We start from the raw sequence: 22707 nt of genomic DNA on the forward strand, positions 1-22707 counted from the left end.
TAAACAATTACTCTAAAAGGCAATGATTTTCTGTGTTTTCATTGAAAAGTCTTCATAATAACAATGGCCTATGTTCTCCTTCTTGAAGAACTTCTGCCAAAAAAACAGTTTTCTTTTTTCCATTCAGCAGGAAACTTTCTTTAATTTTTATTTTTTCAATCTCATATTCCCTGCTAACATGGATTTACAAGGCCTACCACTTACTGCATGGGGCTGGGAAGAAGCTTCCCCTCAGGCCAAATCATTTTGGTCCATCTCCTTTGTAGGGATTCTTGCAGCTTCCTCCCAAGAGGACTGCAACCACTGTCAGAGACATAATACCAGGCCCAAGTGGCCATTTAAGCTGACAAAATGTGACATTCCCTGTGTTCACAGGTCAGGGGGCGTGGGAGGGGATTCCCAGATTTGTTTTTCAGCGGACAGGCAGCAGCTCTTGCTGTGTTGTGGTGGGTGCAGTTGTGGGGAGCATGACTGTGGTGCAGTGGGGGAAAAGCCATCAATTTAAACTCATGGCTGCCAACATGAGAAAATGAGATGAGCTGATCCTCCCTGAGCCACAGGGTCCAGCTGAGGGGCTGATCCCTGCCAGGTGGAGCCTTGGAAGGGCTCTGAGGGTGCAGCATGGGCAGAGCACTGCTCACACCCCCATGTTCACACACACACAAATGAAGCCAGGCTGGGGCAAGGTTATGGTTCTGTGCCCCTTGCTGCTGTTGGCCGGCGTGGCTGATTTCCTGGCCACCACTGCCCACCCCAGCCTCCACAGCAGATAATGCTGTATTGGATTAGTCTGCTCGCTGCTGCATCAGGCCCACGATCAATTTATTGACTCTGTCAGAGTGGCTAGTACAGTAATTGTTACAAGAGCAGAATAGAAAGCAAGAATGTGTCCACATAAAATATAAAAATGACGTTTTGTTCGTTCTTTCCTCTTTGGCCCTATAGATCTTGATGTGTTTACACAGTGGAGAGCACTTTACTTAAGTTAATCAGCTCCTTCTACATTATTAATTGCGACAGTTAGGGCGCTACGTGGCGGCAAACGTATTATTGAGAGCATTGATCCCACGCTGACGGTGTGGAGCTGGGCAGGTTTTGTATTCCTCCCCTTCTTCCCAACTGCTTGAGGGCACTATCAAATCCCATTTCTCTGACTGACAATAGAGCATCGATAGCATCGATCCCAGAGAGGGGCAGGAGGCTGCACAGCAGAAAGGAAGGAGTTCTCAAAGAGCCAGGCTGGGGAAGGGGCTGTTGGAAGTTGGGGATGGCAGTAATTACATGCCTGGCCTGATTTCTCTATTTTGGAAAGAGTAATAATTTAAGAGCTGAAGTTTCCCAGGTGCTGAAAATTTGCAGAGGTGGCACGATGAGACCTTTTAAAATGTGTGCAGAATATATACCCTTATGGAAAAAAAAAAAAAAAAAAAAAAGCTATACTGACTTTTTACAAGGGTTTTGGAAGTGCCTTTGAAAGACATTTCATGAAAGTTCAGCCTTTGCAGCTGATACCTATATGAGCCCCATAAATTCCACCCAGCCTGACAAACTCCAGTAGATGTCACATGTGACCTGGATGAAAAAGGTCAGCAGCTGAATTTATGGCTTTTGCATTTACTGGAACATTAAGATTTTTTGCCAGCTGCCATATATACTTTTTAAGAATTCTGCAATCTAAGGATTAGGTCCACAGTCTACAATGAAGGTCAAAAATTAAAGGCCACAATCCCTGCATCCCTGCATAGGCATTAAGCTACCTCTGTTGTAGGAATCACCTTTGCTTAATGGCATTAACACAGAGGTCAGGGAATGAATAAGCTCCAGAGGTGAACACTTTGCAAAATAAGACTGTCCTGCTCTGAAATTAATAGTGAATTCCATTAAAAGGGACCAAAAGAAGCGTTTTCTTAACAGAGAAGGAGTCCTCAATTGCAGAAGTTTCAATGTTCCCAAGACACTGAGCATCACCTGCCTAGTGCTGGACTGTCCTAGAGAAATATAACTAACTCAGACTGAGGTTTCAAAAGAAATATGGCAAAGTTACCTCAATTTTGGTAAAATCTGTTTATATTTTAAATTTGACAAAGGTGTCTGTTCTTAGTAATGATTGCTAACAGCATGGGAAATTGCAGCTTTCAAATTTTACCTGGTTTTAGTTTAGAACAGCAAAACACATCTCATTTTAGGCTTTTGCTTTCATAGCATTTTCTGCTTGAACAGAGTTAGAACTGGAAAAGTTTAATTTAAAACCAGTATTTCAAAAAAAAAAAAAAGATCTCATAAAAACCAAAAGGCTAAACTTAAAAATCTCTTCTAGGTTTCCCCTCAGGTGCTTTAGTTATTAATATTCAACTTTGAAAACAGTCCTGACACTATAATCATAATATTCCCAGGCATATTCACTTGTGTGACCCAAGTGTTACATCATCTATACAAACACTGGTTATTACACATGAAGAGAGATGCAGCTGAATGCACTGCAGAAGGCACTGAAATGTAATTTTAATTATGACATATGAGCAACCAAAGTCACAACCAACACCGTGCAGCCACCTCTGAGGCTGAACACAATAATTTAGGGAGAAATTGTTCCCTTTGAGGGTGAGGAGGCCCTGGCACAGGTTTTCCAGAGAATCTTCCAGAGAATTTCAATCCCTGGAATTGTCCAGGACCAGGTTAGATGGGGCTTGGAACAAACCTGGGATAGTGGGAGGAGGTGTCCCTGCCCTGCAGGACATGAAAAAACACTTTAAGGCTTTAAGGTTTCCTCCACCCAAAACCATTCAAGGATTCTATGAATTTCTGCATTGCTTGGAGCAGCTTTATACAACTATAGGTCTCCTTTTGTGCCTTTTCAGTAACTGCATCTTTTTAAATATGACAACAGAAAAACTACTTATTTTTAAAGAAAAAAAAAGGGGGGGGATAAACTGAGATACAATATTTGCATGTGGTGTTGGGTTTTTTCATCTTGGCATGTACTAAACAATGAGATTTGAGATTTTGGAAGAACACTTTGACACATTATATTCCTTGTTTGGCTATTGCCTGGTTTGCTGGGGTTTTTTTAAGGACTTTGTTGCAGTCCTTTAGGTTAAAGATCATGTCTGAGAATCTGTGGTATGGGACCCAGCTGTACATTCATTGAAGCTGATGAGAGGAGGAGATGGAAGATTTGTTATTGGCAGGAGTTTGTTTTAGAAATACAATAACATTTTTGTTTAATTATGCTTCTCTTTTGCTTATATCTATGCACAGTAGAGTAAATCTAGTCTTTTTCAGATAAGATAAAGGTTAAAATCCACATTTTCTCTATGGGGAGGGTTTACACTTCAGTCTTCATATATTCCTGTGGAGTTTTTATTTTGTGGTTACAGGTATTAACTCTAAAGCCATTTTCCTTGATGTAGAGATGGATTTGGGGTTCTCCCAAATTACTGATCTTGTAGGCTAAATTTTAAAGTTTAGACCATGTTGGATGGGGCTTGGAGCAACTTGGTGCAGTGGAAGATGTCTCTGCTCATGGCAGAGGGTTGGAAGATCATCTGATCTTTCAGGTCCTTTCCAACCCAAACCATTCTGTGATCCCATGATTTCCCAGCAAGGGAGGCTCCACAGGCTCTTTATAAAACCTCTTCCTACAAGCACCCAGGGCAGAATTTGTCCCAGTAGTGGTAACTGTTTTATCAGTGCTGTTAATATTGTGTGAGTCTGAACAGAGCTCAGATTCTTCTCCTGGAAGCTCTTTGGAAAAACAAGGAGTAAAAGTAGTAACATTTAGGGGGAAAAAATGGGGGGAAAGAAAGCTGGAGGAGAGCTGTACTTAACCATACAATGGAGCAGCTTGCTTAGGGAGTACAAAGAGCCACTTCTACACAGGCTATTTTCAGGGAAAAGCCTCACATTCAGTGACTCACAAAAGCGAAGAGGCACCTTTTGATTTTAAGTTCAAGGTTTACATTAGTAATTTTGTCTGTTTTCTCTGTTAGTATTAATTAAATTGAGATAGTTTAATTAGTATTACTAAATTTGATCATTAGTAGTAATTCATTCTGCCTGCCATACTGCACAAATATGATGAAGCAGAAATAACTAAATTGTTTAATTTCATCTCATTTAATGACTTTACACTCCACCAGGACTTTCATTGGCATCTCACAGTATGTGTGAAAATTGCTCCAAGCTAGGCCAAGACCCAACTCCCTTTAGCCAACCATGTCTAATACATCCCTCCTCATCCAAAGATGGATCATGTGCTGCAAAGCTTTCTCCCATTTCTCCAACGGAGAGCTGGCAACCTCTGGAGCCTGGGGTGGTCTTTCTCTGCCCCACTCACACAGCTCCTGTAGCATCCTGACCCCAATGACCCCACGGATCTTTACAGGACTCATCCCTGGATGGGGTTCCGCACAGCATGATGGAAATCCCTTCAGGGATCCCCACAGATGGGTCCCTGAGCACAGGCATGATGCACGACCTTCCATTTTTCTTAGAGCAGTTTAGCAAGGTATAAAGCATCAGGAAAAATGCAGATGTCAAAAGTTCCCACGTTCAGGGAGAGGGTTTTTTGTTCAGCTCAATGCCCTCTTGGCTTTCTTTTTTTAAGAGGAGTTTTGGGAAGGGGGGGGGGTTTCCTGATGAATCGAGTCATTATTCCTCCAGCTCACTGTCTTCTGTAATTTTAAGGTCAAAAGTGCCAGAGTTGCCTCTGTACTCCTATTTCTGTGCACGTTAATTTGGAGCCTGGTTTTGATCTCCTTGCCCAGTAACACCTAGGACCTGCCAAAACCCGAATTCCTCTTCCTTTTCTGCGGTCTCCAAACCCAGCCTTGCTCTACCCACCTCTTCAAACATGATGTTATCTTGGTCCCCTCATCCTGGGGTCCCCAGCTGTCCCTTTGGCTGGAGTGTGCCCTGCCAGCCCCACTGTTCCTGCTGCCCGCATTCCAGTTCCTCCTCTCTGCCTCCCAGTCCCCACTGACCCATCCCTCTTGCTTTTTGTCCTGCTTTGATCAGGCTGGGCCCACTTTGCTGTCCCCACAGGACTGCTCATTTGTTCACTTCACCCAGACAGAGAGCACAGGCAGGGACCTGACTTTTGGGGGAGAATTTTGGAGGGAGTGCTCACTCTCCTGTCCAGCCCAAGTTGGACAGGAGAGTGAGCACTCTCCCCTCGCTTTCCTCTGTGTGCTCTGAAGTACTCTCAGGGCAGTCAAGAAAAGCAACTGAACTACCTTGGGTAGTTGTAGGTCAAGTACCTTTTGACCCACTATGGGTCTTCTCCCGTTACACCACAGGGAGCCCCTGGACAGGGCTGGGGTGGTGGATGGGTCCCCTACAGCTCCACTGGGGCTGTCAGAGCCAGGATTATATGAGAGCTGGATGACCAGGGCAAGGAAAGGCCACCTCAGCCTTCAACCTCTGAAGGCTGTAGTCACCTTTCCCTCCTCCCTGCTCTCCAGTGAAGAAACGGGGCAAAAAAAAGGCTGAAAGCTACCTTTTATATCCCAAACTGCAGAGCAGCCTCTGCAGCAGCTTGCTGGCAGAGCCATCCATCCCACTGGGAGCCCTGGGCCCCTCACACAGCTCCTGTGGCTGGGCCGGCCCAGGACGGGGCAGGCAGTGCAGGGCGAGCCCCTGTGTGTGTGTACGTGTGTGTCTGTGCGTGTGTGCTCGGCTGGCTCGCTGCGAGCCCAGCCTGGGAGGCCCAGGCTGGGGGTTGATTTTCTTTGGATGACTTTCCCCGATTGTCTAAAGCAATAAAAAGTAAAGAAACTTTTGGGGGGAGAAAAAAAACGGTGGTTGAGGGGAGATTATTTTTGCAGTCCTGGTGCAGGCAGAACTCCCGAGGCTTGGTGGGGTAGTGGGGGTGGTTTTGCTCGCCTGAGGACTGCAGGAACTGGCTTAAATTGAATAAAACTGTAAGTACAGTACCGGGGACGGCGTAACAAGAAGTTCTGCAAAAGCAACACCACCGGAAAGCACAATGAAGAATAGAGCGGGTTACGCCGCGGTGAAAGTATGTACTGGTTGTTATAACACCGTGCCTCCAGAATAAATTATGTCCCTTTAAAAAGTAATACTTTAACTGTGGAGCTATATAGAGACAATTAAGACGATATTGTTCTCCTCATTTCCCTCCCCCCTCCCCTCCCTCCCTCTCTCTGCAGTAGCTCTGTGGAAACTTTTAATGCTGCAGCTTGAAACTTGGGCCTCTGGGTCTGAAATGCCTGAGAAAGCACTGCGGGCTCTAACTGTAAAACATTCCTTCGGCGGGCCCTGGAAACAGGGCGCGCTGGCGCAGGCGAAGTTCAGAGGGATCACATGGAAATGAGGGCTGGCTGCAGGCTCCCGAGGAGCGGTTTATTTCCCTTAAACCTGAACTTGAACTTGGGAAGGCGCAGCCGGGGCCTGGGCCGGGCTGAGGGCGGCCGTGAGGGGCTGGGAGCGGGGCCACCGCAGGCCCTGGGCACGCACCCGGGGGCTGGGGGGGATCCCTGGGCACCCAGCGGCTTTTGTGCCGTGTCCAGGGGGGAGATGGAGTCCGGGGAGCCAGAGGGTTTTGCTTTCATCCAAGCAAAATGCTGGAAAGTCCACTCGCAGCAGTGTGTCTGCCGTCCCAGTTTCCACGGGACTTCCCGGCATGAGGTTATAAGAGGCTCCAAGTCCCCGTGCACGTGTTGTTTCATAAAAGGAAAGAAATGAGTGAGATCTGCTGTAAGAAATATGGGATTGTTGCACTCCTGAGCAAATTTAACTGTGCCTCCTGCAGAGAAAAATACGGGGCTGTCTAAAAGTGAGGCGTAGAGTGCAAAACTCAGCCCTCCTCTCAGCACATTTGCTTTTACCTCGAAATAGTAGATGTAAACCGTGAGGTGGGTTTAAAGTTGGTTTTGCCTCTTTGATTCCATGCATCCCGCTGTTTCCTCCTTCTCTTAGAGAAGGGGAGAGCGAGGTGCTGATGCTGGCGGGTGTCACCCAGGTGTGGTGGCAGAGGTGGCTGCTGTCCCAGCCACAGGCGTGGGGCAGCTTCCTCCCCTCCTGCCCACAGCTGGCCTTGGCTAGGGGGTCATATTTTGGTCATTTCTGATTACTCCAGAACAATTTTTGGCTATGTTTATAGCAAAACTTTGAAAGGATGAATGGGCGAAAAAAATCCCGCTTGGCAGTAACTCAGGAAATATCTACAAAGATGTTCTTTCTGGAGCGAGATCTTATTTCAGGGTTTGTGTTAGGATCATTTTTATTCTGTGACAGCACATAAAGAGAGCGGGACAGAGCAATGAGGTCTGGCATAGCTAAAATCCCTTCTGTGTGTGTGAGGTTATGTAGTTTATCAATGCAGAAACCACCACGGGCTTGGAAAAGTAAACAGCTGGCTTGGGTCTGTGTGCTGCACTTCGGAGTTGTCTGCAGGATTTAAATGGCTCGCCTGCGATTTTCGGAGCGGGGCAAATATATATAGTTTTCCTTTCAAACATGTCAGAAGGTTTTTTTGCAGCCGTTTGTTTTCTCTGCTCCTTTTTTATTTGTTGCAATTTTCCTTTCTGATTCATTCCAGTTTGTTTTGCTTTCACAAACGGCTTCACTGCCACCAGCAAGTCTACAAATAAATTTAATTTTTAAAAAAAAAAAAGTTCCTAGCCCACTCAGAAAACCTTATGGCAGCCACAAATATCAGAGAAAGCCATCATCTCTCTCAAAGATTTCATCTCACCCTCCACTTAATCCGCTTGCTGTACCTCAGATCTCAAGTAACTTTCATACTGTGGGCTCACTTTAATGGATAGAATCTATTTTTCATGAAAAAAGCAGGAAATAAGCTGTCTTTCGTACAAAGATTTACAAAATGTAATCATTGTTGAAATATTCTCTTTGAACTGCCTTGTCCGCAGGGGTGTCTGGCTCCCAATACCCCCGTTTCTTTAGAACACCCTTACAAGTTCTTCTGGTAGATCAGGTACACTGGTGGTTCTGGTCTTTGATGTCTTGAATGAATGAAAGAAAAGCATAATAAAAGAGAGCTGTTGATCAAGCATAAAATACTCTTTAAGCTGACAGAATGGCAGAGTTAACACATTCTAAGCTGCTTTTAGGTTTTTCCTTTTTTCCTCACATTTTCCTGTGCTTTGTGTACAGTGGGGGTTTTTATTTTTTGAAAAGTCTCTGATCTATGTAGTATGCCGTCCTCTAACAAAAACCAAAATGGGATTGTTTCTCTCTCTTTCTCCCTTTCTTTTTCCTCTCTCTCTTTCCCTTCACTATCTTTTTTTTTTCTTTTTTTTTAAACAGCAAGGGTTGCAGTTTAGCATGGCTGCAGTCAGCTTTCAGCCGACCACACAAAGTTTAGAAGTTATTTTGCAGATTTCAAAGTCAATTTACTAACAAATAAGTTAACTTCGTTGCTCATTTTTTTTAGAAAACTGGAGGAAAACTGTAACTGGCAAAATGTTCCCCAAGTAAAGGCAAGACCCTCTGCCTAAAAGCAATTTTGTAAACCAAAAGACGGGGCAGGAAAATGACCTCATTGTGAGAGAACTTTTCTTTTAGAGGCAGAGAAAAGAGAAAGTTTTCTTCCTGTAGATCTAATTTAGATCTTAAGTTCCCATACATTATTTATACATCATATTCAGAGTGCCAGCCTACTCTGCTGACTGGGTTACATTTCAAACATTTGCCATTGATAAGTCTTTGCTGTATTATATTCAGGCTAAATGCGAATATGTCATAGCGCAGTCAATCTTTAATCCGCTGAGCTCCAGGTCGGGGCAGCAGGGGGTCCAGCACTCAGAGCATTGGTTTATACTTAAGAAACATCTGGGGCCAGCTGGGACACTTTACTGGAACATTCAGATGTCTGGAACAACAGCAGGAGTTACTGTATGAGTGGGTTTTCATAGGTTTGGGAGGGTTTGGGGTGACTTATTTAAAAACACTAGCTGTTCCCAACTTGAGGTTTGAACCCAAGCAGAAATCTTGCCCGAAGTGAGTTTGTTGGTCCCAGGAGAGAAGTGGTTTTGGACTACTATACATTTTTAATAGTCAGCAGGCAAAAGTGCATATTACAAAATTATTGCACGTAATTTAATGCAGTTTGCCACAACTGGCATTCCCGCGAAAGCTATTGGATGCAGAGCTACTGTAGGCATTGTCTGGAGAGCAGTGTCCCTCCTGGGACAGGTTTTATCTGCCTCAAGACAATATAAATGTGCTCTGAGTGGGGCGTGTGACTCTCCCCGGTGCGGATGTTGGACAACCAGAAGATTCTCTCACTGTTTTATGTCCCTTTCGGGATGACCAACATGCTACTTACATCCCTGTTGGTATTTCAGTCTGGAAAATATAATTACTAAATAATTAATTCCAGCTCTAAGAAAATAACTTCCATAGGCACAAAGGTGACCTTGTCTTTTATATTCACCTTTCGGTCCTACACAGTAGGATCAGATTTTGAGCCTGGAGAAACTCTGGAGGAAGCACTAGAAGAGTGGGATGAATTCAGATGTGGGGTAAACCAGAGGCAGTTGCTGTGTCTGCAGGAGCCCTCCAGCCAGTCGCACCAGAAGCTGAACTGCCACTGTCTGCCCTCACCCTGGCAACCCTTTTGAAGTGGCATCAAAGGCCCAGTTTTGTCCCCTTGCTTTCACACGACGCACCGTGGGGAAGAGCCTTCCTGGCACCTCTCACAAGGTGATGCCAAAAGGCCCGGTTCACTGCCTAACTGCTCGCATTCTCCTTTTATCTTTGCAACCAGGAGGACTCGTTACCCCAATTCACCTCCCCGGGGTTAATGTTCGTGAGAGCCTCAAAGTTCTTGAGGTGACTGAAGTGTTATCCCCAAACAAAACAACACTCCGCAGCGAGACCTCGCAGGTGCCAGCGGCCGTGGCTTGCGTTCAGCTGGGCTGCCCAAACAGCCGCTTTGCCGGCGAGCTCTAAAGCTGTGGGGTTTTATTTTATTTTATTTTATTTTATTTTATTTTATTTTATTTTGGCTCTTATCACAGGTGGGTTTTTCCACCCGGGCCCGCGCAGTGATTGCTTCCTGCACGTGCCCGGGGCAGCAACGGCCGCAGCAGCCGCCTTTGAAGTCCCGATGGCACCGACCCGTCACGCTGCCGGGCACACAAAATGGGCTTCAACCTCCAGAAAACAGCTATCACTGAGCAGGCCTGAGCCCTGAGTGGGTATGGGGAAGCCAAAGCTGCTGTGCGTGGAGTTTGTCAGAGTTTCAAATGTGTGAATGTCCTTAAATAACCTACATCGCCCAGAGAAATAAGCCAACTGTCACACCCAGTTCTGGATTCCACATTAACAACCTCCTTCCGCAGCGTTAAACTTTGCCCTTGAGGACTTTTGTTTAACTTCTTAATTCGAAAAACAGATAGGGAGGGTGCACAGCCCCGGCTTTCTGAGCGAGCTGAAAGGTCCCATTGTTGGGGCAGGAGATGTGCAGGTAGAAGCAAATGGAACAAGTATGGGTTGGACTGTCGTTCTGCTTGGAAACACGTGAGAGGTTATCGCGGCGAGGCTGGGGGTGAGGGACGGCGTGCAGGAAGGCTGGTTTGAGGAGGTTTCCATAAACAATGGGCCTGTTCCTGGGCTCCTGACTCAGGCAGAAACTGCTACAGGAGTCAATGAGGCACTTTGTTAAATATCCAGAATCACAGAACGTTTCCTTGCTGTTCTTCCTGTAGAAAGGAGCTGATTGTCAGGAGTGGCTGGAGGATTTTTGTGTGTCTCTGCTATCTCCAGGAGTGCATAAGAAACAAAAAGACTTGCACTATCAGAGAACCGTAATTGCCATCTCAGACTTCCTGTTTAGGATTCAGTCAAGTAGATATTGTTTATGGATCATAAAACCTTACTACTGTGAGGATTCTCAAATACGAGTTTCAACTTTCATGGTGCTGTAAATTAGGGGGGGGGGGAAAAGTGTGATAATACTCCTCAGAGAACAGTAAAATAGAGCTCTGCAATGGTTAAATGGAATTTTATAAGCACATTCAGTGTGGAACTGTTTTGCATTACATGAGTTGAATACCTTAGAGATGACACACATCTGCAGGCACTTTATTAAATCCTTAGTCAGCACTTTTCAACCTGATGAGATTACTTCTTCATTTGACTGGAGAAAGGGAAGCAAAGATCTCGTACCGGACTGCAGAATTCTTTCTGATGTTTCACCTTGAGTGCTGGAGAAGGACAGCGAGATGCTGGGCAGGACAATACAGACTCGTAGTTGCAGCGACAACTGTGTGGCAGCAATTTTACTGAGCAGGATCTTTAGCTCCAGTGGGTGCATTTAGCTCTAAACTCGCCAGGAGAACAGTACTGCAAAGTAAAGAGAGGGGAAATAAAACACCGGCTCTTTTATGAAAAAGCACGGAGATAATATCATCCTGACCGTACTGTGATAGGGCCCATGATTTAAATGGAGATTTTAAATTAAGAAAGGCAACACCGCCTGCTCCGAGTGGGTGCAGTCGGATAGGTTACAGAACTGCAGGGATGAAATGGGTGAGGTGCTTAGACATCGGGCAGCACTCTAAAGCAAGGCACAAAATACTTCAGCCATCTAAATGCAGGGATCCAGGCTTCTTTTTTTTCTCCATTCTAAGCTCCCTAATCATGCAAAAAAACCCTTGATAGGTCCCAGCTATCGGGTCTCCAAGTGCCTAATACGCTTCCTAGACGTTTTCATTTGAGGCCGGAGGTCTCCTCTCCCTAGCAGAGAAGTTTCACAGGTGCTCCAGAGGAACAATGGTGCTCTTCAGCCCTAATCCTGGAAGACTTAGACGTGTATAGAAGGCTTGAGGGGGGATATGAGATCTTAATATTAAAATGATTAGCAGAAAAAGGAGGATCATTCTGTGTGTGCGCTTCAGCTGTAAGATGCTCTAAATTAAACCAGTGTCCCGAGCGCGGTGCTGGTGGGATCTGCTGGGTAAATGCGCGCTCTGTCTCGCTGTTCTGCTGCCTCAGCCCATAAAACATCTCATCCAAGTGGGGCTGCAGGAGCAGGCGGAGCGGGACGCAGCTGTTGGCGAAGCGCTCCGAATTTGGGTCCCGTAAAAGCAGCTTTTCACTCGAGGCCATGCAGAGGAAGTTTTGAAACAAGCGTGCGGTTTGGTTTGGGTCTCTCCTGTAAGGGTTAAGTTTTTTCATTGGTATTAAGGCCGAGCAGTGTCTGCAGGAGTCATATTGACACCCTAGTGCATGGTAACTCTACTCCTTTATTGACATGTTGCTAGTCAGGAGCACAATAGCGCTCTGTGTCTGCAAATCATTGCTAAAATCATCTCAAGAAAAAAAAAAAGTTTGAAAGCCCAACGCGAGACAAAGGCCCCAGAGCTGCACTGCGCCGCTCAAAACTCCCGAGTCAGCAACTTCTATTGATTAAAAACTAACCTTTAAAGTAACTCGCAGAGTGTGTGGTTAGCATTTAAATTTAAACATGTCATGAGTTGATTTGTGTTACTGAATACCAACTCCGAAGGAGTTACATTCACATCAGATTTTTTTTTTTCTAATTCCCTTAAGCAGCTAAAGTATTTCATGAAATGTCAATAGGGCAGGGGGGGAAAAAAAGGTGTTTTGGAGGGAGGGGACTCGCGCCCAGCCTCGCCGTTTCTTTTCCCATGCAAATAGTCACCCCAAAAAGAAAAGTGTGGGGAGCGACACACAATAATTAGACCTTTGTCTAACTTTCCCAAGTGCCAGAGAAAGACAGATTAATTAAATATACAACAGTGTTGGTTTTTGGAGTGGGGGTCTCTCTTGCTGTGGAGGTCATAAATTAGGCAGAATAAATAGTTCAGTGTGTTGGGAGCGGGGCTCGACGTCAGCGCGGCTGGCGGCGGTGGGAGGGCGCAGCGCCGCGCTTGCGGATGGCGGTCACGTCTGGGGCTGTCTGGTTGCCCTTAGCAACGAGACATGATGTAACACCGGGATGAACTTGAACTTGGGGGACTTGAAAAGGGAACAATAGACCAGAGCAATCAATAAAGCCTATTTCAGTGAAGGATTACAGAGCCGCTCTGGGGTAACCTTGTCTGCGAGGCGCGGGGTGAATAGCGAGATGCGTGAAGGAGCGCGGGGCGGCGGGGAACGGAGCGACGGAGCGGCCGGGGCGGCCGGACACACGGACCGAGGGGCGGGGGGGCGGCGGAGCCCGGGCGGGCCGCGGGACCCCAGCGCCGCCAGCCCCGGCCCCGCGCGGCCCCACCTCCGCAACCTCTGCGCTTCTTTTTTTTTCCTTTTTTTTTTTTTTATTTCCTGCTTTAAAAAAAAAAAAAAAAAAAAAGGGGGGGGGAAGAAAAAATGAGCTTTTGAAATGAGGGAGGAGTGGCGAGGGCAGCGGCTCCCGCCACCGGCGGGCCATGTGCCGGGCCAGCGGCCATGGAGCAGCCGGACGGCGGAGATGGGAACCATCGCCTGGAACTGTTCAACCCCTCCACTCCACGGCCTCGCAGCCTTTAACCCTTCCACAACGTCACCTCGCAGTTTTAACCCGTCTACTCCATCGCCTCTGAATTTTTAACCTCTCTACTCCATCACCTTTCAGTTTTAACTTTTCTATTCTATCACCTCACAGTGTTCAGCCCTTCTATTCCATCACTTCAAAGTGTCCAACTCCTCTACCTCATCTCCTCTCAATCTTTACCCCCTCTACTCCATCACCTCAGTCTTAACTCCCCCTAACTCCCATCATCTCTCAGTCTGTAACCCCTCAACTCCATCACCTCAGTCTGTAACCCCTCTTCTCCTTTACCTTGCAGTTTTAACCCTTCTACTCCTTTCCTTCTTGGACTTCACCCCCACTTCTCCCTGCTGGGCAGTGCCACAGTTCCCAGACCGGCCAAAAACTGTCACACTCAAACAAAAATGTTTGAGGGATGACCCTGAAAAGTTTGGAAAAGTTGGGAGCTGGCAATGGCCAGAGGTGCTGGTGGTGGTTGGAGATGTCTCCAGCGCAGCACAGCCCACACTCCACGTCCCTGCACCCACCTGAGAATCAGTAGGGCCCCGCAGTCAGGGAGGAGAACGGGACTTGGCTCCGCTTCACGAACCCTGCCAGAACTTTCCTCTGTTTATAAACTTTACATATGAGAACTATTTCGTTTAATTGCAGCCTGAGTAAGTCTAAATATAAAATCTGTAGGCAATAGATGGGGCCGATATGGGACCGGTGTGTTTGTATTCAGAAGGGCGAGCAGAGGAAGAGTTAGTTAATGAGGTGTATTGGAAGCAGGACAACTTCTCCAATCCTGCTATTTATTTTACCGGTTCCTACCTCCATGGCAAGACCACATAATCTCCAGGTCCCACATGAAACTTGCCTCAGAGTCTTCCGTAAATGTTCATAAGTCCTCCCTGAGCTGATTGTGCTATCAATCACGTCAGAGCCCGGAAAGGAGCGGAGGAAAAGCTTGGTAAAACTTGTCATCGGTCCGTGCGCGCACAAGGACGCACCTCATATATTACAGGAGCCCCGGCAAAAAAACGGGGGGTATCAGCAACATCTCTTTAATACCTGAGTCTTTCTTGTTGTATTACTTTACTCCAGGCTAAATAGTTGCTGCTTGTTGGTGTATTCCCACAGCAATATGTCACTGCCAAGGAGCATCCCCCCGCGCGCACGGTCCCAGGGCCTAACACTGCTCTCTTTCATGGCGGGTTCAGGTTGGGCTGACCCTGCCGGGGCTGGCGTGGGCTCTCCCCGTGTGGTGGCACTGCCCCGGCTCCAGCAGAGCCCACTCCAGCTTCCCAACTGTGTTTATTTTCCTATGGAGAAGCGAAATCGCTCTCTGTGCTCCAGGCATCTGCGCCGTTGGGTTAAGGACGGTATTGTTTCGGGGCTGAATTCCCTGGGAATTCCCTCCCTATGGGAAAAAGAAGAAAAAGGGGGGGAAAAAATATTTTCCCAAAGAAAAGCTATTAGTTGAGGCCCACGTTTTGTTTTGAAACACAAGTATGGGGAGAGGTACGGGACATTTTCACTGATCCACTTTCCCCAGATTTGCTTTATCCTGGCTTTTCTGTAGCGATCCACATTTCTCCTAAGAAAACAGCCCTGTTGTTGAATTTCTGTGCATCTGTTCCAGCGAGACAGTTGAAGCAGGGCAGTATAAAGCAACAGATGCTTATGCTGGCACATGCCTAAATACCCAAGAAAACCCCGACTGCAGGGTGATAAATGGCACAGAGAGGCGAATGTGTATCGCCTTTTCAGGGGATTAGACAAAAGTGAACTGGAGGGATCTTCAAGCCATCATCTATTAAAAAGATTGATAACTTGTAACGTGACATGACCCCCGCGTTCATCTGTAGCTATGTCCAGCGACTGTCGGCGAGGAAAAAAAAATATATTGATTTGTACAGTATTTTTAATTAAGCTTTGTAATTAGGTCAATTCGTCACGGTCTCAATTAGCCCCCCTCTTGGCGGAGGAGGCTGGCGGCCGTGCCCGGAGCCCTTGGGGAAGCGGCGAGAGCGAACGGCCGGGGCTGATGCCTCTCCTTTCTCTTTTTGCAGTCCTGGTACCTGGGATAAAAGTCTCCGCTTCCCACCACGCACCGGACAGACCACCAGACCCCTTCCCACCTCTGTAACACGGAAGCAGCAGCAACGCAGCGCAGCGACTTCACATCGGCGGAAGGGGAGGCGAGCAGACACCGACAGCAAACTCGTACATGGAAATGGCAAACGTTATGGTTGAATGGCAAAGGCCGTAACTTTCTCTCGAGATTTGATTTTAATTTTTCTTTTTTTTTTTAATTTTTTTTTTTTGTTGTTGTTTTTTTTAGACAACTTTAGGACTGTTGTAATTTCTCATATGGTGCTGGAAATGGTTGGGCTTCATAACTTTTGAAGTGTTTCATTGGTAGTGTAAGCGTTAGGTGACACTGAGTAGAACTAGCCTCTGCTGCTGCTTACCAACTCGCTGTTGTAACACACTTTCCATATGGAGCCTAACTGTTTTACAGTATCCTCATCGGATTTTCCCATACAGGTGTGAGACTTCTTGAGAAATCATGAAACACACTTAAACTATAACTTTTGTAGTAGCTGAATTCTGCAATATATAACTTACCGGACAGACATAGAGCATGTTTTTTTTTTCTGTAACATATCGGGGAAAAAAAAAATGCAGGTTTCTTTTTTTTGTTGTTGTTGTTGTTGTTGGGGTTTTTTTTTCTTTTTTTTTTTTTTTTTTTTACAGTCGGCACTTAGAGATGTAACATGAACCATAAGAGCATTGTCAACAATTTTTTTCCACTCGATTGCAGAGCGATTTAAAACATCAAACTACTACTATTCACTTAAAAAAAAAAAGAAAAAAAAGAAAAAAGTTTGAAATGCTGCACTTACATTTTAAAAAAAACATTTTTCAACAATTTTCAACAATTACACAAAAATTCACGCAGAAATGGGGAAGTTGGTCTGTTTTGACAGAAACTGACAGGAATCAATCAAAACAATCGAATTTTGAATTGAGTAAAGTGCAATTTCATTGGATAGCTAAATATCTTTGTAAGATAGAGATTGTTGAAAATTCTATTTTTGTTTTCCAAGTCCTTCCACCCCAGGACTCTAAATTATTGGGGTAAAAAACAGCCTTGCAAGAAAAAGGGGAGCTATTTTTGCTTTTTATGTTTTTTATTGTTGAACTTGTATCCCTTTAAAACTGAAGGAAAATTAAAAAAAAAAAACAAATCTAATGGTGCTTTTACCACAATATGTTAACTACATTAAATGCTAATTAATCATTTTCTGTTATCAAAGCACATAACTAAAATGAAATCATAATATCTGTTAATTTTATAAGCTAAAAGTCACTATAATGGATTATGCCAATTCTGACAAATTTTACGTGTTTCCGGCAATATAGGGTTTATCAGTTCTCAAACACCTTGGGAATAAGAGAGAACGGTCCAGAAAGTAAAACACCTTCGTGTCCCTGAACTGGTACATTTTCTGGACTGTGGAGAAATCATTACAGAAACGAACGATGCTGATCTTCTTACAACTTATGCCAGTTCAAAAGCAAGGGCACTTGCTGAAGATGAAAAAAAGAAAAAAAAACAGACAAATAAGTAGAAAATGGAAAAAAAAAAAAAAAAAAAAAAAAAAAGAAGTTTGGACCCCAAACGTCCTGTATCTTATGTACAAAAAAAAGGAAAAAAAAAGAAAAAAAAAAGAGTGCAAGTGATTTTTTCTATCAGACAGCGGAGCACCCCTTTGCTTCACATGCAACTTTAAGAAGGTTTCCTATACTATACATATATATACGTTCTGGTTGGCGAGTCCAGCTAATCAGAGAAAGTCTCTGCATGTTCTAGTGTTAGTAACTAATTTTTATATAGTTAATGTAGGGTAAAGTAGAGTGCATTAAGACACAATATTGTAATCCCTATTCCAGGCACTTGCCTTTAAACTATGTTTGTTCGACCCTTCAGAAGGGTTTCTACTACTGTCCTATACAATCAAGTAACTGAAATTCTTGGGAAGACACTTTGCTCCTCATCTTTTCCCTGAAACGATGTTTTGTTTTGTTTTCTTAATTTGCACGAAACAAAAAAAAAAAAAATTCCATATCAATGTGCCTTGCCCTGGATAGCGATTATTTGTGGAATTGTTGCACATGTTCCTATATTGAAAGGGGTTTTTCCCTAGTCAAGCATTTGGAGACACTTTTTGTAAATGTGACTTTTATGTCAGCCATTGTCAGTTCCAACATCTAGAATTAAATAGGATGTTAGTTGTTCCGCAGATAGGAGTAGTGTTTATTGTCCTGTATGGTCAGTGGCAGTGCTATTCTGAGATCTGTAGATGCTAGATTATCAGTATTTTTGGATGTTGCTGCATTTTACCTTTTATTTGGAGTCTTCCTTTTTTTGTTTTGTTTTCTCCCAGATATATGAAAATATGCAATACCTGCTTATATCATGTAGAAAAGCTTAGCAATTATTAATTTTTCTTTTAATTTTTTTTTATTTGACCAAAGTTGGTGCTGCACTTGACGCAGTGTGTTTTAGGTGTTTGTCTTTGTACTTTTGTGATTTTTGAATGCACATGCAGGAAGGGCTCTTCTTAGAGAAGCAGTCAAACTGTGAAGCACTAAGCTGAACCCTGCTTCAAGCAATTTTTGTTTTACAACTGTTCCTTTCACAAGCAAGCCTTAAAAAAAAAAAACAACTTCCTTTTTCTTCAGATCCCACACCCATTTTTATTAGCAGACTGCAATCAATCCACATTCAATAAAAGTATATAATGCCCATTTTTATATGCACGTTTTTAAACTTCCAAGTTCTGAAAATTGTTTACTGGTTATTCTCTATTTAAGGAAAAAATAAAATGTTTTGGATTTTCATATGTGTCTGATAAGTGGTTGAGTAGTCATTTTGCTCTATTGTATTGTGTGATTGTTAGTATATGGTATCACATCCTCTAGCCAGCATCCTTTGCCTTCCCTATAGCACTTAGCTGGGCATTACTTTATTAAGACATATGTGCACTAAAAAAAAAAAAAAATAGCAGCTTTCAGTGCTTCACAGTGAAGGGAAAAAAGCCTAGACAAACATTTTGTCAGAACCTTGCTATGAGACAAGGTATTACCAGTAAATTGGTTGTATATACAATAAAATTGCACCCTTTTTTAAACAAAACAAACTAAGCAATAGTTTGGGCAGTTAGTTGTTTTTAGTGAGCATGTTGTAGTCATGGCTGCAAAGAGAGAGAATTAAACTGCCCACTCAGAAGATATGTAATTTGTATGTTGTATAGTTTTATTGATTACACTGATTTATTCTACCCTATTTTATAATGCAGGACTTTTGTAATGTTGTTTAAATGAGGAAAAATTTCTGTCAAATTAGCTTAGTGGAATTTCTGATTGTTCGTTATAAAGGCAGCGTTCATAGAATTGCTTTTTTTTTTTTTTTCCTTTGGGAACTGGATTTAAGTTAAAAACTTTCCCGTTTCCTTTTTTTGTATGTATTTAAATACAGTTATTTTTCTTCTCTCAATGGTATAGCATATTCCTATGCTTGAGAAGTATAGGCTACTGAAGAACCATTGTAAATGGACATTACAGGTATGCTGTATTTTTGAAGGTATTTTTGTCATATTAAGTTTGATGACGCTAAAGTTAGGGAACTCTGAGCAGAATTGCGAGAAAAAAAAATGTTTTAAAGGCTTTAAAACATTAGGTAGGAGGTCAAGGGTGTTAACCAACAGGGGTTGTAAAGTATTACACACTAAATTCAGTTTGCGTTCACCTCCCTCTCACGCAGGAAACGCGGCAGTTCCGTTCTGTGCAGGTGTAGAGAACAAACAGTGTTTTAGTCCTCCTTTAGAGGAGCGGGGAGGCGAGCAGGGATGGGCAGGAGGGATGGGGCATCCATCCATCCCTCCATGCACCCACCCAGCCATCCATCCATCCATCCATCCATCCCTGGATGGTCCCGCCGTGCGGGCGGCCGCAGAGCCCCGGCCCCGCGCCGGGCGCTCCTTCCGAGTCACCCAAGAACTTTTTTTCCTCCCCGCCTCCTTCTCTCCAGAACTGTCAGACGCACAAATTCTCTGACCTGTGCCCACCCCCACCCACCCAAATTTAAAGCCCTAGGGATGGCTTAGCGCGAATTGACTTTTTCCCAAGTTAATTCCTTTCTTTTTTTTTCCCCCCCTCTTTTTTCGGGTTTTTTAATTTTTTTTTTTTTTTTGGGTTTTTTTTTTGAGCGAGGGCACTTGCTTTTCTCATGCCGCACACCCCAGCAATGCCATTATTATTTATTCTTTTTCCTTTATAATAAAAAGAAAAACTTTCGGGCTTCGAGTTTAGGCAGCCATGGTACACTTTGTCTCTGTTGCTTGTTCCCCCTCCCCTTAAGGTCGAAGGGGAAAAGAAACACCAAGTTTTCTCAACTCCACAGTATTCAGTCAGCCCACAGGAATATGCAAAATCCCTCTAACATTTTTTTTTTCTTTCTCTAGTTCTCTTTGTTCCGTATATTTGCAGCTTTGTAGTAACAGTGTTATAAAATATTTACTGTACAAAAATACAAAAAAACCCAGATACATAGCCTAAAACAGGTTTTTTTTCCTTGTGGTGAATTATTTTTTTTTAAGAATGTCAGTTAATATTGTACTTTGCATTGTGTCTCTGGAAATATCTTTTTTTTTCTTTTTTTTTGTTGGTAGAAGGCCTCCATCGAACAAAATTAAAACCATAACCGGCATGACAATGTAAGGAGAGCTTCAATGGCACCTAAACAATAAATAAATAACAAATTCAACCTCATGAGGTCTGTCGGAGGCAGGTCTTGTGAAGTTAACACTGCCTGCTAGGCAGGATTTTCATTAAATCAAGCTTACAATGCCAATTTTGTCTTGAAGTCAATGCATGTATTACTGTTTGACAGTAAACCCAGCTATGCCATCATCAAGTCCAAGGCTGCGCAATAGTCTAATTAGTATCGAGTACATTTTCCTTTTATTTTTTCCAATAAAAAAGCAGTGGGATGAAAATTGCTTTGATATATAGCAGGTAACATTGAAGCTATTCCATAGCACTTAACTGTAGTGAATACTGTGTCACCAATTCTGAAATCAATTTAATGTTTAATGCAAATCCATTACATGGTGCTATTACAGGCTGGCAAAATGATTTACAAAAATGTGACAACTTGGGCTCAATTCACTCTGCTTTCCAACAATGTAAATGCATAGCAGTGTTTATCTGCATGAAAACTATGCACTAATCTATCTGAAAAAAAAAAAAGAAAAGAATATATCAACTTTGGTATCTACTTTCCGTTTACTTCGATCCTTGCCTTTTCGGTCATTGTTATAATGCCAGCTTTAGGACAGAAAGAATTATAAGAAAACCAGCATAATACCTGATATATTAAAATGTAGTGCCTGTGAAATCTGTATTATATTGCTCTTCTGAAGTAAGATTTTTCTACACCGGTAGCCTTCGCTGTCTGTCAGAACCTTCTGATATAGGTGATGTAAAATAACCGTACAATATTAATGCATGCTATTCCATAATGCTTAGTAGCTGTATGAATATTACTCAAAGTTATGTTAGTCTTTTTTTCTGACTTGGTTCTTGTCAGATAGGTTTAAAGATATTTCACTGAGAACGCAAATTCTGTCTTTATTGATTTGGGGTGTTTTCAGTATTTTGGAGGTATACATTTACTTAAATTCAGTATTACTTGTGTTTTGGGTTTTTTTTCTTTTTTTTTTCCTTTTTTTTTTTTTTTTTTTTTTTTTTTTTTTTTTTTTTTTTAATTTCCTAGAGGGCAGGACATGGTGTTTGAGACCAGAAATCCGTGCCTGGTAAGATTTTCGTCTCGAAAAGCTACCCTAAGAATTCAGAGAGCTTGCTCTGAAGAACAGTTCAAATTGAAGGGACAGTCCTTTAAACCCACAAATGAGACCGAGCTCATGTTGCGAGAGATTTCTTAATGGGCAGCGGTGAACCAGGTACCCATGCTTGACCCTTCTTCACACCAGACTTCCTCATATAGAATGAAAAAAACCCTTTTAAAAAAAAAAAAAAAAAAAAAAAGAAAAAAAGAAAAAAAAAAACCTCATGTGGTTGTTTAGTTTCATGCACAGTTGCAATATTTTTCTTCAAAACAAACTCTGTACAAAACTTTGGGCCCGATTCATAAAAGCTCCTTTGCTATTAACACGGGAGGCTGGTGGGCTCCTCTCCTCCAAATTGAGGGTGGGCTTCGCCCCGGCGAGCCCCGCTGGCCCTGCTCTCCCTCCCCTTCCCCTCTCCGCCTCCCCCAGCCCACGGAGACCAGGAGCCGGTGGCAAGGGGCCGTGGAGGAGGCGAGGCAGCCAGGACCATGCTCCGAGCCCCAGAGGTGCAGGTTGGCAGGAGGAAAAGGGGGAGGACGGCTCCGGCAGGTGCCGGGGGCTCGGGACACCGCGACTCGATCGCAAAAGAGATCTTGTGCGCACCAGAACAAAACGCGCTCGATCGCTACCTCTGAGCTCTAGAGAAACCCTCCGTCGGGGCCAGCGCTCGCCCGCAATGTGAACTTTTGTACTTTGGATGCTTTTTTTTTTCTCTTAGGGAAGACTATTTTCCACTTAGTTAATCTTCTATGCTCGAGCATGAACAAAAACAATTGTGTTGGGTGAAATCCCCCCCCTTTTATCTGCATCCACAAATTAATATGAGGGGAAAAACAAAAAGAAGATGAGTTTCTAGATGGAGCATGGTAGGGTGAGAGCGCCCGGCTCGGCATCCGCCACCGACGCCGCTCGTCCTTGTTGCAACTGCTGCCTTGGGGACAGGGCCACAAAATTCTTGGGAAACAGAATCAAGGAGAAATCTCCATTTTGGCCGGCTGTGCAGGTTCTCCCGAACTCTGCCCCAGCCCAGCCCAGTCCCTCGGCGGCGGGTTGAGATTTGAGGCGCTAAAATTTCCACCGGCCGTGTGAAAGATCTGCTGCAAATTCACTTGACACCCGTGTTAATACCATGTCGTGTTCATTTTTTTTTTATGAGTCAGGCCCCTCGTGCCTCTAGTATACTTGTATTGACTCTCATAGTTACCATTTTAGTTTTACTGTGTTCTGTGAAAAAAATTGTAATTGGTTGAGAATCACTGTGGGCATCCATTCTTATTCAACTAAGTCTCCGCAGGTTTTTTGAGCTGGTGTGGATTAGTTTAA

The 22707-nt window shown here is 43.9% G+C and overlaps 1 protein-coding gene across 15 annotated transcripts in view; it reads left to right on the forward strand.

Annotated features, from left to right (window-relative positions):
- The window catches only part of NFIA (nuclear factor I A), a 243631-nt gene extending 226491 nt beyond the window's left edge, over positions 1-17140 (forward strand). For all 15 annotated transcript variants that reach the window (XM_059478569.1, XM_059478571.1, XM_059478570.1 and 12 more), the window contains one exon: positions 15538-17140. In XM_059478569.1, coding sequence (XP_059334552.1) covers positions 15538-15555 — 18 coding nt within the window. In that variant the 3' untranslated portion in view covers positions 15556-17140. The remainder of the gene's footprint in view (positions 1-15537) is intronic.
- The last annotated feature ends 5567 nt before the right edge of the window (positions 17141-22707 follow it).

The sequence above is a fragment of the Ammospiza nelsoni genome, chromosome 9 (genome assembly GCF_027579445.1).
Source record: "Ammospiza nelsoni isolate bAmmNel1 chromosome 9, bAmmNel1.pri, whole genome shotgun sequence".
Classification (NCBI taxonomy): Eukaryota; Metazoa; Chordata; class Aves; order Passeriformes; family Passerellidae; genus Ammospiza; species Ammospiza nelsoni.